General features: G+C 43.2%; 1 protein-coding gene across 1 annotated transcript in view; it reads right to left on the reverse strand.

Annotated features, from left to right (window-relative positions):
• Positions 1–13,457, reverse strand: part of ADAMTSL1 (ADAMTS like 1) — a 419,209-nt gene that overhangs the window by 109,725 nt on the left and 296,027 nt on the right. Inside the window, exons 17-19 of the mRNA XM_050761325.1 lie at positions 7,724–7,903; positions 2,608–2,761; positions 602–1,727 (exon numbers count right to left, since the gene is read on the reverse strand). Of these exons, the coding sequence (XP_050617282.1) occupies positions 602–1,727; positions 2,608–2,761; positions 7,724–7,903 (1,460 nt within the window). The remainder of the gene's footprint in view (positions 1–601; positions 1,728–2,607; positions 2,762–7,723; positions 7,904–13,457) is intronic.

A 13,457-nucleotide genomic window follows, 5' to 3' on the forward strand; every position in this document is an offset into this window, starting at 1 on the left:
TGATACATGTTGTCATCCTGATAATGATACATCAAAACGGAGACAACAGGAGATATCAGGATAATTAATCACAGGTCCAACTGGGAATAAAAGCTTTCTGGAACAAACAGCCTTGTCCAGCCCAGACACAAGATGGGTTCACCCAAGGGAAACAGCAGGTGCTGGCTTCATTCTCTGCCCAGTCCTGGGGGACCACACACACAGAGACAGTGTTCCAGTGTCAAAGCTTTTCCATGGTTCATCTTACAGAGTAGTAACATAATAATGCCTTGGCCTGGAATGATGTCTTTCTGCCAGAAGTTCAAAGCTATCCAGAGAGTATCTCATTTATCTTTGGGATCCTACAGGGGTGGGGGTGGGTAGGCAATGCTGCTATTCCCTTATAAAGATGAGAACAGACAGTTTAGAAAAATGAAATAGCTTGTCTTTGCTCCAGTAGTCTATCAGTGCTGAGAGAGGGCCTGCATCCCATGGTGGGATCCCTGAGGCCAGCTCTAAGCCCTACTCCTGGAAACACCTTGAAGAATGTGTGAGTAGTGTGACTTGGGCCAGATGTGGCCCCTTGCCTCCTTCCCAAGACCAGGTTAGCTACAAGGCTCACCTGTCACTGAACTGAACTTCTTCTCCATTCCTGGCCCAGCTGATGGTAGGCCTTGGGTGGCCGATGGCCTCACAGTGCAGAAGAACACTCAGTGTCCCGCTGGCCAGGGCCACCGTCTGTCCCAGGTGGGTGACCACCTCCGAGGCTGAGAGCTGCTGGGCTGCTGAGATCTTGCGCAGAATGGTGGGTTTGCGGTGTGGCCTTCGAGAGCCTCCCCCGGCGTCCCCGGCGGAGGAGGTCCGCAGGGAGCTGCTGAAGCCAGACACGTGTTTATGAGGCGAGATAGCCACGGGGGAAGTCCTGCGCTCTGAGGGCTTCAGGAGCGTGTCCTGGTGCTCCAGGTGGCTGCGGAAGATCTCCTGGGCCAGCTGGGCCACCAGGTGCTTGCTGTAGAGGTCGCGCAGCTCCTCGGGCTGCTGGGAGAGGTTCCCCAGGATGTCGTCCAGGCGCCGCTGCTCGGTCACCATGGTGAAGGGCAGCTGCAGGAGCGCTTGCTCCGCGCCCGGGTCCTCCTCCGAGGTCGCGTTCCTTTCCGCGGAGTCCTGCGCCTCCCAGGAGGCCAGCAGCTCTCCGGGCCAGCCGCCCTGCTCCAACAGCCGGGAGACGAGGTAGTCGTAGCGGCTCCCCGGGTTGGCGGCCAGGCCCCGCTTCTCCGCCTTGCTGCCGTTGGAGAAGATCCCGTTCTGGTGTTTGTGGGTCTGCAGGGCCTCCTTCGGGCCGGCCTTCCTCCCCACGAGCGCCTCTTCCTCACTTCTGGGGCTCAAGGGCCGGGACACGAGCTTGCGGTTGCCTCCAATGAGCTTAATCACAAAGTGCTCCCGGGCCGGGCCCGCTGAGCAGGTGTAAACGCCTGCATCTGAGGGCTTGAGGCGGTGGATCTTGAGGTAGCCGAAGGGGGCCACCGTGACGTGCGTCGAGCTGATGAGGTGCTGGCCGTCCTTCTCCCAGGTGATGAGGGGCTTGCGGACCCTGCGCGCCGGGCAGCGCAGAACCACCGCCGTCTTGGGGAGCAGGTAGGCGAAGCCCCCCACCACAAAGTGCAGCTTCCTCTGCCTGCGAGTCTGGATGTAGATCTTCCTGGCCGCCGCGATGTGCGGGCTGTGCTTCGTGGACGGCCGCCCGGGCCCTGGAAGGAGAGCGAACCCAAAGGGACAGAGAAAAGAGGTGGGGAGAGAGAAAACCCAGGGTGAGATGCAGCCAGGAGAGAGGGGCAGAGGAAAGGGCCAGAGTGGAGAAGAGAAGCAGAGATGAAGGCGCCGGAGGGATGGGAAAGAAAGTATTCTTCAGGGTTTATTTTGGCCGGGGCCAGTCTTTACTATCTGTGTTTTTCGGGAGGACCTCGTTCCCAGCTGTGGACCACCAAGCTGCCACCACAATCAGAACTAATGAGATGCAGTGGGCAACCCAGTGTCTCCCTGCTGGGCCTTGTTGCCCCTAGAAGCTGAGATGCAGAGTTCTAGATGGAGGGGGATCCCCCGGGGAAAGCCATTTCCTCTCATTAAAAGAATTTTTAAACAAGAAATCAACGTCATAAAAAGGCAGAGGACAGAGAGGAGAATGTCCTCCGCTAAATGTTTGCCTTCTGGGTCCTGCAAGGCACCAGAGCCCTAAAGGACATGGTGAGGAGAGCCTAGAAGTGTTGCGGCTCTAGGGATTAATATTAAACAGATCTGTTTAGAGTCGTTTAAAACCCCAGAGTGGAGAACATTAGACATCATTAGTAATACACTGCCTCCAGCCTCCAGATCTCTGTATGCCAGCAAGTGAACTTTGCTCTACCCCCTGCAAACTGTTTTTCCAGTGGAGAAGAGAATTCAGCCTGGCCACGTGTAATTAAGATTCCTTTTCCGTTTCCAGCTGAGCTCTCCTGCCTGCAGCCCTCCATGGGGTTCTACTGGCCCACTATTTCCCACAGGTGTTGGGTTTAGGGAAGGCCACGGAGTGCTGGCTATAGCTGCTGCTGTGTGGGTTTCATCTCCCCATTCCCAGAGCCCTGACATACTTACTTGCACAGGTTGCCAGCATACAGGGCCTGATGGAGGAAGAGAAAGGCAGGGGCGGGCACAGGGTAGAATTGACAACAGTTGAGATGCCGGTTTTCAGCATCTTTCGGCAAATGGCGCTTCGAGTCTGGGTGCCTTCCCCACAGCTTGTGGAACACTGGCGGAGAAAGAAAGGCCAAATGTACATAAATTCAGGGAACTAGACGCTAATTTTTTAATAGACTCTCACACTCATCAAAATATGAGAAAAGTTGCTTGGAAAAGCAATAACTACTGAGATAGAAATACTAATTATGAGGTCACAATGTGGAAGACATGCCAATCTTATAGACATATCGCACTCTAAGATTTTCTACTCTGAGGTTTCCTGAAGACCTTTTATCTATTTTACTTATATAGCCTGGGCTTCAGAGTTAGTTATAGAGTGTTTAAATCCCAGCTCAGTATTTCACTAGTTGGCAAGTTACTTAAATTCTCTCAGTCTGTTTCCACTTATGCTTAGTTTGCAAGCCTGTGAATTAAGTGAGATAATATATTTTAAATGCCATACATAGAAATGACAATTATTGCTAATTCCTTTTTCCTTCCTTCACAAGTAAGTGACAGTATTTTAGTGTCAAGGTTAAGGTAGTTATGAATCTACTTTGTCTAAGGTAGGGTGCTAGATGTTATGAAGAAAAGATGTGCAAGATAGTTCCAAATCTCAAAGAGCTGTCATTCAAATGAGGGGAAAATTCCAAATGCATTGTTAAAATGAAATAGTCCATTTGGGAAATATAAGTCAAAATCACTATGAGACACCACTTCATATCCACTAGAATGGCCATAATAAAAAAAAAAAAGACAAGTGTTGGCAAGGATATGGAAAATTAGCAGTTTCACTCATTACTGGTGGGAAAGTAAAATGATACAGTGTCTTTAGAAAACAGATTGGTAGTTTCTTACAAAGTTAAACGTAAATTTACCAGGAGACCTAGCAGTTTTACTCCTGGGTAGCTACCCAAGAGAGACAAAGACATACATCCATACAAAGACTTGTGTGCAAACACTCATAGCAGTATGATTCATAATTGCCAAAAGTGAAAATCACCCAATGCCTATCAGCTGGTGAATGAATAAACAAGATATGCCATATCTTTACAGTGGAATATTATTCAGCCATTAAAAGGAGTATAGTTCTTATATGTGCTACAACATGGATAAACCTTAAAAACATGCTAAGTCAAAGTTTATAATATATAAATTATACCTCAATAAAGGTGTTTATAGAATTGTAATTACAGAATTTAGTAAAAACATACAATTAGAAGACAAGTAAAGTAGTATAAAAGTAATGCTAACAATAATTGAATTCTCATAGTACACTAGGGATTTCCTCACCAAGGTCTTGAAGATGACTGGAGTCTGGGTAGATGCAGTGAAACAGGGATCAGATGGGAGAAAGGGAAATTTCCAGAAAAAAGATAAAAAAGTTCAGTGTAGGAGTCCCAAGGCAGGCATGGGACAGAACAGTTTGAGAGAACAGAGGGCTCAAGTTGTAAGTGTCAGGAGCTTGAGGGTTAGTTTGGGGCCAAATTTTGGAGACCTTTAATTTTCAGACAAGAGGTTTGTGATTGGTCCATAAGGCAGTGGCAAGCCACTAAAGAGGGGTTGACATGATGAAAGAGGTGTTTTGAGAAGGTTAATCTGGCAACATTGTAGGTAAGGGATGAAAGCAGGAGATGGATGGGAGGCAGGGCGTCGGGGAAGGAGGCTGTCATCTCCAGGCTTGCCTGAACGAGGACTGTGGGAGTGTGCCACGTTAACTTGAAAAATGATAGTAAAAACAAAAAACAATCTTATATTTTCAAGTGTTATATGCTAACATATTGAAGTGACACTATTTTGTGTGATGTGCTGTGATATATGCCACCCTGAAGGAAATTTAAGATGCAAAGGATAGTGGTGAGAATCAAACCCACTGCTTTTATAGCCTGACAATTGTGGGTTCCAGATTCCACCCATTCCTTATTTGATTGTAAATGACAGCACCAAATCCAAGATCAGGTGGGATGGAAGTAAGAAGCCTGAAAATTTAAAAGAGCATGGTCGTTTTAAGGCTGCTAAGTAGAAACATAAAAACAGAGTTTCAGGTCAGAACACTGGGTTATGACTTTGGTCCAGTCTAGCTCTTTCTCTACCTTCAATTTCCATATCTCTGGAATAAGGAAGCTAAGCTAGAGCAGGGATTTTAAAGCTGTGTTCCATAACTATGTTGACAAAGTGATTCAGGGGCTTCTCAGGTGGTGAGGAGACCCAGCTGTTGGAGATCTCAGACCCCTACTCACACTTAAACCAAAATAGCTCAATTTTATCTGTTTAAGATTATTGGCTTCATAGTAACATTTCATTTGATAAAGGTTCTGTGGTCTTAATTTTTTAACAAAGTAATTAGTCTATAGGATCTTTTAAGCTCCTTCTAGCTCTAAAATTATTCTTTTTTAAGAATTTTTTTTGGGGGGAGAAAGGAGCAACTTCCATAAAATAGGGTTTAAAAATATTTAATATCAAACTTTTTCAGGAGATTGAGGGTTTCTTTTAAAGAAAAGAAGTATGGCCTTTTGAGAGGTCTTACTTCCAAAATAGAATCTGTAAGTAATTTTATTTGAAATGTCTAAAACTTTGGCTTAATTCTGTCTCTATGGGATTCTGTGCAGTAACCATGAGATTGAGCCAAGATAGTTGAGGATGAAAAACACCCATAGATCATCTGGGTCTTCCCTTCTCCAAGGTCAGTCTCATGGGAGGTGTGGAATGCGCATCTCCTCTCAGCCAGAGGGCCAGGGGAATGGTCATCAGGATGACAGGGCCAATGTGGAGCCTTTGTGAACACCAGGAGCGCTTCAGTATGGCACCAGTTTGAGTTTAATCCCAGCAATTCAGGGATTACTTCCCACCATTCCCAGCCCCTCCCCAATGTTTGGAATTTCCATTCATTAACCCAGATAGCTCAGAAGCTAGCAACATTCCTTGGATAAGGGCTACCTCCTCCCAGTTCCAAAAATAGAACTTCCTCTTGAGGAAGACCAGGAGAGCCTGTAGGAGACCTAAGCTGTGGCCTCAGGCCCAGCCAGCCACGGTGAGTACTTCCTTTCATTTCCTTTCCTTCTCATGACAAGTGAACCCAAATGGAAGAGAATCATAAGGGCTCACTTTTAGTAGGCCAAAGTATTTTACATGCAATATATATTAAATTATATTTAATTTCAGCCTCCCACCTACATGATAGATACTATTATATTTCCATTATAAAGATAAGCAACCGAAAGCCAAAAAGGTTAAATAATTAGCCCAAGGTTATACAGCCAGTAAGTGGCAGAGTCAGGATTTGAACCTAGGTTTGCCTGTCTTTGAGTCTGAACTCTTAACAACACATGATACTGTTCTGAAGGCCTACTGTACTTAATGGTATCAATGGGACCTTTTTCTCAGTCCAAAAATCTCAAGGGTCCCTCTCAAATCTGTAGTCAGAAAAGAACTTTTTCTGAATCTTCTGTGTCTCATAGGCTTCAGAGACCACAAACTCCAGGAACACAGGAAGACAATTATAACACACACAAGTCCCTTCCTCAGCAGCCCACTCATGGCAGACTATCACCTAATAGATTTAGGGGAGCAATTTCTTTTATAATACTCCACCGATAGAATGTTTTCATCTAGAGCCACTTGGCAAATACATCTGTGTTCTTCAAATGCCATACCCCAAATCAACATTCCCAAGGAAAAATTGTCACTAACGTGCACATCCACACACACGCAAATGTACACATGCTCATTTTACTCACTTTTATCTTGAAATCAAATTTAGAAAGAAATCGAATTTCTTTCTAAAGCATGAGAAAGAAATTCCCCAAATGTTCTGAGACATTTGGTGTCAGATACCACAAGAAGCAATTTTACTGCCAAATTATAAAACCTGTGGTAATGTAAGTTAACTCTTAATTGCAATGCACTTAGCAGGCACCATCTCATGGAATTCTGTGTGGGTTGATAAGATATGGGCAAGAATTCTAAGAACGTAAGTTGAGAGAGCTGGATCTGAATTTTCACAGGCCGCTCTGCCCTCTGTAAGCAAGTATCTATGTGAGGTATTTCAAGCAGCAGCAGCTCCCTCCTGTGAGTTGTATACTATACAAAAAAAAAAAAAAAAAAAAGACAGTGGGGTTAGGAAGGCAATTTCAAATGCTTATATGCTAGAAAAAGGAAGGTCTTGAATCTGGCTTCACAGAAATTTTCACTTCGCGTCTAGAGATCCTGTTCTTGGCTAAATCTTGTGAGGCAACAATTTTGGGGGAACTTCTCCATGGAAGACACACAGGCCTATGGAGCTGGAGAATTCGAAGGCAACTCAAAGAATTGGTAGCGGCTGAAAACAAAGGACTTGAAGCTAGGTGTAAATGAATGATCATACACTAGAATTAGAAGAGGCATTATTTAGAAAGATAGGTTAGTCAGAGGTATGTCTCTAACTTAGGAGATCAAGTCAGGAATGGTGAATGCTGAAGCAATCACTTCCCAAAGTGCAGAACAAGGGAAATCAAATTCTCTTGCTGGGAAGCTGTTGAAGTTTTTTAGAGCCAGGAAACTAACAGTAAACAGGCAGGATTTCCTTGGCCTTCTTTTCCTAATAAATCATGTCCTTTATTGTCCAGTAACTTGGAAGAGACTTGCTAGAGAGGCTTTGCCCTTCCTAAATAGAGACTAGAAACATCTGGGAGTAAGAGGTACAGGGAGGTCAGGAGGAGAGGGTGTTGTGTGGAGATAGAAGGAGAAGAACCCAGTGTGTGGAAAAGAATCCTGGGCCAAAACAGCACCAGTGAGGTCTGGTTTTGCTCCACGAGGAGCCCATTTACAATTCCAAACTTCCGATCATTGGGTAGGGGCTGGCTGTGTAACTCAGGTCCCCGCAGTCTCGTTAAAAGCTAGTTACACACTATGGTATATATGGTTTAAAAAAAGTACTATTCCATAGTATTAGGAAGATTGTTGTGTTCTCTTCTTGCCTTTTCTATGTATATGTCTGGGGTGCCTTCTTTTCCAACTTGGGTCTCTCTTATTCTCTCCTGAGGAACATACATACCTCTGTCCAGTCTGAGAGAAGCCACTCGCTGGGACAGTCATCTTTCTTGCATGCTTGCTGGGAGGCTGGTTTTGAAGCTGAACAGAAGGTCTCAGGAAGCTCCAGGAAGCTGCCATCAGCCATGCGCTGCTTGCAAAGAACCTCGCGTTTCTGAACACCCCCACCACACGTTCTGGAACACTGGGGAAGGAAAGAAGGAAGGAAGAAAAAGTAGACCCAATATGGGAAGGCAGTCTGTCTGACTGCTAATTCTCATCTTAGTTTGGCAGAGTAAAGGAAGAAGAAGAAGAAAAAAAAAAAAAACCCAGAAAAAGAAGAAAAACCAGGAATCAGCCCAAAGGATTTGGTTTCTTCTCTTTGAGATGAATTTTGTAGCAAGATCTACCCTCTCCACTTAATCCCAGGTATTTAACTAGAGCATCCAGGAATTTCTGGGGCCTTTAAATCTTAGAAAGTTGCTCCTGAACTATGATTTGCAGCCCCATCCAAGACAACTGGTTTAAAAGGTTAGTATAATAGAGTGTTCAGCATATTTACGATCCAGGGAAAATAATCTGTGTTGCTTCCAGAATGAACAGGAGAGAGCGACTGCCATCAGTATAAATTTAGAGAAATTAATTTGCAGAAAAGACAGCCCTTTCTCTAAGTGAAGGCACTCTACCACACTGAATGGGCATTAGATTTAGGGTCTGGTTTTCTTAAGAACCCCCCTGGAATATTCTTCATGCAGGATTGATGATTTCTTAGGGCAGTGGAAGCCTGAGCCACTGAAATTTGGAATGCAAGAAAAATGGCCTCATGTCAGTGGTTTTCAGAGGAACCCCAATAAAACATTGTTTACATGTAACTGAATAGTTATGATCCAGGGGCATGAAGTGGGAGGGAGGCCCTCTGAAGCACAGACCATTGGCTATTTTCAAATATGTGTCCCTTTACAGAGCAAAGGAATCCCCAGCTTTTCACTGGGCATATGACATTTCAGCATAAAGACTATATTTGCCAATCTCCCTTGAAGATAGATACAGCCATTTGACTTAATGCTGGCCAATGGGATATAAACGGAAGGGTTGCGTGTGCTTTCGGGGAAGTGCCCAAAAAGAGGGTCTGGCATCTCTTCCCTTTCTCTTCCCTGCTGGCTGCAATGTGAATGTGATGTCTGAAATGTAAGCTTCCATCTTGGGCTGTCATAAACAAAAAGTTAGAAGCCTGGCTTCCTGACTGTGAAACCACCATACCCGTTCTGGACTGTCTGTGTTTAAGTGAGAGAGGAAGACTTTTCTTTTTAAAGCCAATGTTATTTTGGGTTTTCTATCACTTTCACTCAGACATAACCCTAGCTAAGAGTTCACCCCACGACTACTCTGTGGTGGGGATATTTTATTGTAAAATTTTAGGGAGCCTGCTGATTTCTTCCAGAATAGTCTCTCATCATTAGCTTGCTGCCTTTGGCCTTGCTGAGAGATCAAGCCTGGTTTTAAGAAGCCTGAGAGTTTGTGCTGAAGGACTTGCTCTGCTGGAGGAGTGCCCCTCTCAGAACTCATGGTGATCTTTGCCTAGTAAGTTGTACTCAGAATGGCTATGGGGGTTTTTGCTGGCAGTTAAGGTTATGATGGTGACACCAGTGTCCTTGGGTACAGTCAGAACATTGCTGCAGCCCAGTTTTCACCTTCTTACTCAGTGTTCTCAACCCTACATGCACGTCAAGGTCTCCTGGGAAGCTTTTTAAAAGTACTGATGCCTGGGCCTCACTTCAGACCCAACAAATCAGAAATTCTGGGAGGTGGGTCCCAGGTACCAGTTTTTGTTTTGTTTTGTTTTTAAGAAAGATAGTATAATCTTCTTCCAAGTAATTTTTCCTCAGATAACTTTTTTGTGTCTCCAGGGCTGAGAACCATTTCTCCAAATGAATGTTCTCTGGGACCCAGAGAGGAAACTCTGGGACCCAGAGAGTTTGTTAGGACTGTTAGGACCAGTGGTTGTTTGGACCCCACCTGAGCAAACATGCCATTTGTCTGCAGTTGTGAATGGCTTGAGGTCACAGAGCTAGTGGATAATGATGTTAGAAAAGTAATCAACTTTGTCTAGTTAAGCCTTTTAGTCTTAGAGTCTTCTAAATGATTCAGACCAATGGTGAGCAACCTTTTTTTTTTTTTTTTCCATTTCAAATTTTAAAAAATAACCATATTGAGTCTCCTAGGAAAAAGGATATATTTTCTTATTGCTGGGATCAACTACCTACCCATTGAAGCATTGAAGGCTAACAAAAAATGTGAAACGACCCTACAAGCTAGGTCTTATTTCCATTTTACAGGAAAAAAAAAAAAAAAAAAAAAAAAAAAGCTGAGGCTCAGAGAGGTAAACAACCCAATGAAGGCCACACAGGGGCTAGAGTTGGTTTATTGCCATTCATTGCGACATTTACTGAGCTACTGGACACCATGCTCTGGACACAGCTGGAGAACAAGTCCAAACTCAGCTTCCCTCCTCTGTGGTTGTACAACTCCTGTGTGCTTTGCAGACCCAGAGGAGGGTAGCGTGACTGTTGCTTCATGAGGAGGGCTCCCAGCCTGATGAGCACCAAGCCTGCCAGGAGCCTGGTCTTACCCTTTCACCCAACTGGGCTTTGCCATTCAATTCTTAGCTTCCACTCTTGTGACCATCCCTGACAGGCAGGAGCCAGCCCACAATTCAGGTTGGGGAGCAGAATTTAAAGTAGTTCGTCTACATTCTGGTGACCCTGGAAATTTAGGGAGTTCTCCCTAAACTCTGATTTCTGAAAGGCAACATTTAAGCTAGACCACTTGTTACTCATCACAAGTCCTACCAGCTCCTTCTAAAGGCTTTTCTAGTGTGTCCTTTGGGCTTGATTAAGAACAAAACCTATGGTCTCAGAACAAATGATTCAAGTGACTGGCCTAAACCTTTGTCTTCTTTGTGGCTTACTTCAGTGACTCTGTGGGCTTTTCATGTATTGAAGAAGCAAATTTTAATTTTAGCTCTCATTTGGCAGCGATTCAATAAGACATTAAAGGATTTCCCTTCTTTAACTAATGTTGTACCCGCACTGCTTAGAATAATGCCTCCTGTGAATGTTCTCAATAAATGTCTGTGGCATTGAATTGAAGTTGGTACTTGGAAGAAATTTAAATTAGTGGCTAAGAATTTCATTTATCTAGAATAATCTTCTTGTTGTTATGGATAACTAAGGTTTTAAATTTAGTTTTAGTCTTTTGCATGATTTTTAAGGTTCAGCCTTCTCTTATTGCTGTCAAATTCTTACATCAAACCAACAAGTTATACTATAATCAGATTAGTTACAAACTTTTCTTGTTCATTCTTTCTTTTTATAAGTAGCCAACTAACCATGTGGATTACTGACTCTGAAGGATTTGCCAAATTTGGGGACTATATTCTCCACAATACTTTCCATTCTGTGAATTACTAAGATTCTTCCATGAACTTATTGTAATTTTTCTGAAACCACAATTGTCGGAAAGAAATAAATTTGTGCTGATAAATCAAAAATTTTAATTTTAAGCTCTGACCTCTCCCCTAGGCCTACTCAACATGTCCACTTAAATGCAAATAGGCATCTTGATTTAAACATGCCTAAAATGGAACTCTTAATACTGCCCCTCCAACTTCATCCCAAACCTATTTCTCTCTCAGTCTTCCCCATTCATTTAATTGTGCCACATCCAGGGCAAAAACTTAGGCCCTTGAGTTTTTCTTTTTTCTTACCCCACTTCCCCTGACATCCAATTCATGGCCAAATAAGGTCAGTTTTACTTACAAAACATATAAGCTATACTTCTAAAATACATAATGAATCAGCATACCATAATCCATCATCTCTTGCCTTTTACTGGTGCTCTGGTCTGAATGTCTGTGTCCTCCCTGCCACTCCCCTAAATTTACATGCTGAAATCCTAACTCCCAAGGTGATAGTATTAGGAGGTAAAGGACTTTTGGGAGGTGATTAGGTCATGGGGGTGGAACCCTCAAGAATGGGATGAGTATCCTTATAAAACAGGTTCCAGAGAGCTGCCTTGCCCCTTCCATCACGTGAGGACACAGTCACAGAGACCATCTATGAACCAGAAGAAGGGTTCTCACTAGACACCGAATCTGCCAGCACCCTGACCTTGGACTTTCTACCCTCCAGAACTGTGAGAAATAAATTTCTGTCATTGATAAGCTACTCAGTCTATGGTATTCTGTTTTAGCAGCCAGAATGGACTAAGAAATAGCGTTTCTAGCAGGATATAGATGATACAATCAAATGTGATCATTTGAAAAGAGCTCCTCCCTCCTGTTGGAAACCCCATATTGTCTTCTCTACACTCTATTCTCCACACAGTAGCAAGAGTGATGTTTTCAAAGCATAAATGTGATCACACAATTTCCATGCTTAAAACCTTCCAATGACGTTCCCTTGCAATGAGAATAAAATCTACACTCCTCTAACCCTGCCCTGCAAACCGCTATAGTTTCTGGTTCCTGCCCTGGTGGAACTTAGACATTGTCTAACTCAAATCCTTCCAACTTTATTAATTCATTCCACATAAATTTATTAAATGTCAGTGATGAACCAAGCGTGGTTCTGGGTAGGTGAATGTACAGCAGAGCAAGGGAAGCGTCGTACACCTCTGTAATCTTATCTTTTACGACTCCCCACTTTCCCTGTATACTCCAACCGGACTTGTTTTTTGTTGTTTTGTTCCTCAAATATGTCAAGCTTGTTTCTCCCACAGGGCCTTTCCATTTGCTCTTCTTTCTACCTGCACCATTCTTCTCTTAGATCTTCATGTGGCTGAGTCTCTTGAATAATCCAGGTTCAATTCCATTCTCAGCTGTGTGGAGAGGTCATCCCTAACCTTCCTACCTAGAGTAGTCAAAGGGGTCTCTATCACCATTACCTCATTTTATTTTTAAAAATAGCTCTCATATTTTCAGAAATTATTACCCATTTAGACCATTAGCTCTATGAAGGAAGAGATGTTGCTTCTGTTGTTGCATATATTAAGTGTTTGAGAATTTCATTTAAAACTTTTCCCCAGTATATCATTACATCTTTAAAAAAAAATTAGGATTGACTAAATCCACCTCTAGTTTTCTTTCCTACACATGCTCTCTCCTTTTCTTTCTTTTAAAATTAATGATTTGTTTGTTTCCCAGTAAAGAAGTGGTCAGGGTATGAGCTGAACAGTGGAGTGACATTTTACAATAAGTTCTGGGAGTATATGATGTTTTGATATGATCCATAAATATTTACACTGTTGAAAACGCAGTGTATTTTTTTTCTCTGAGAGAAATAATGGCTGGTTCATAAAACTATTATCTCCTAAACCTCAAAATGACATCAAGCCACTTTTCATTTAATCCTTTGATTATAATTCACACTCAGATTCCTCATGGGTCCTACTGAGTCCTTCAGACATAAAGAACATGCTCCCAAAGTTTCTGTTACCCAGTGATTGACATTTTAGGTACTCCACTAGTGATGCTGAATTTGTAGGAGTATGGATCTCCTCAATGAGTAGTGGCTGAAGTTTTCTTTTTCTAAATATTTTATGAGGCACACAGGCTTCTGTTCAATTTGAATAAATGCTCCAAAATAAACAAGTAGTTAAATAAGAACAGTTCTCAGATTCAAGCTGTTCAGTTAGAGTTTCTTAGTGAATTTGGCAGTAAAGAACAATGTAGGTTAATTTTTTCTCTCTTTCAAATTGAG

Source organism: Macaca thibetana, chromosome 15 (assembly GCF_024542745.1).
Source record: "Macaca thibetana thibetana isolate TM-01 chromosome 15, ASM2454274v1, whole genome shotgun sequence".
In the NCBI taxonomy this organism is placed as follows: Eukaryota; Metazoa; Chordata; class Mammalia; order Primates; family Cercopithecidae; genus Macaca; species Macaca thibetana.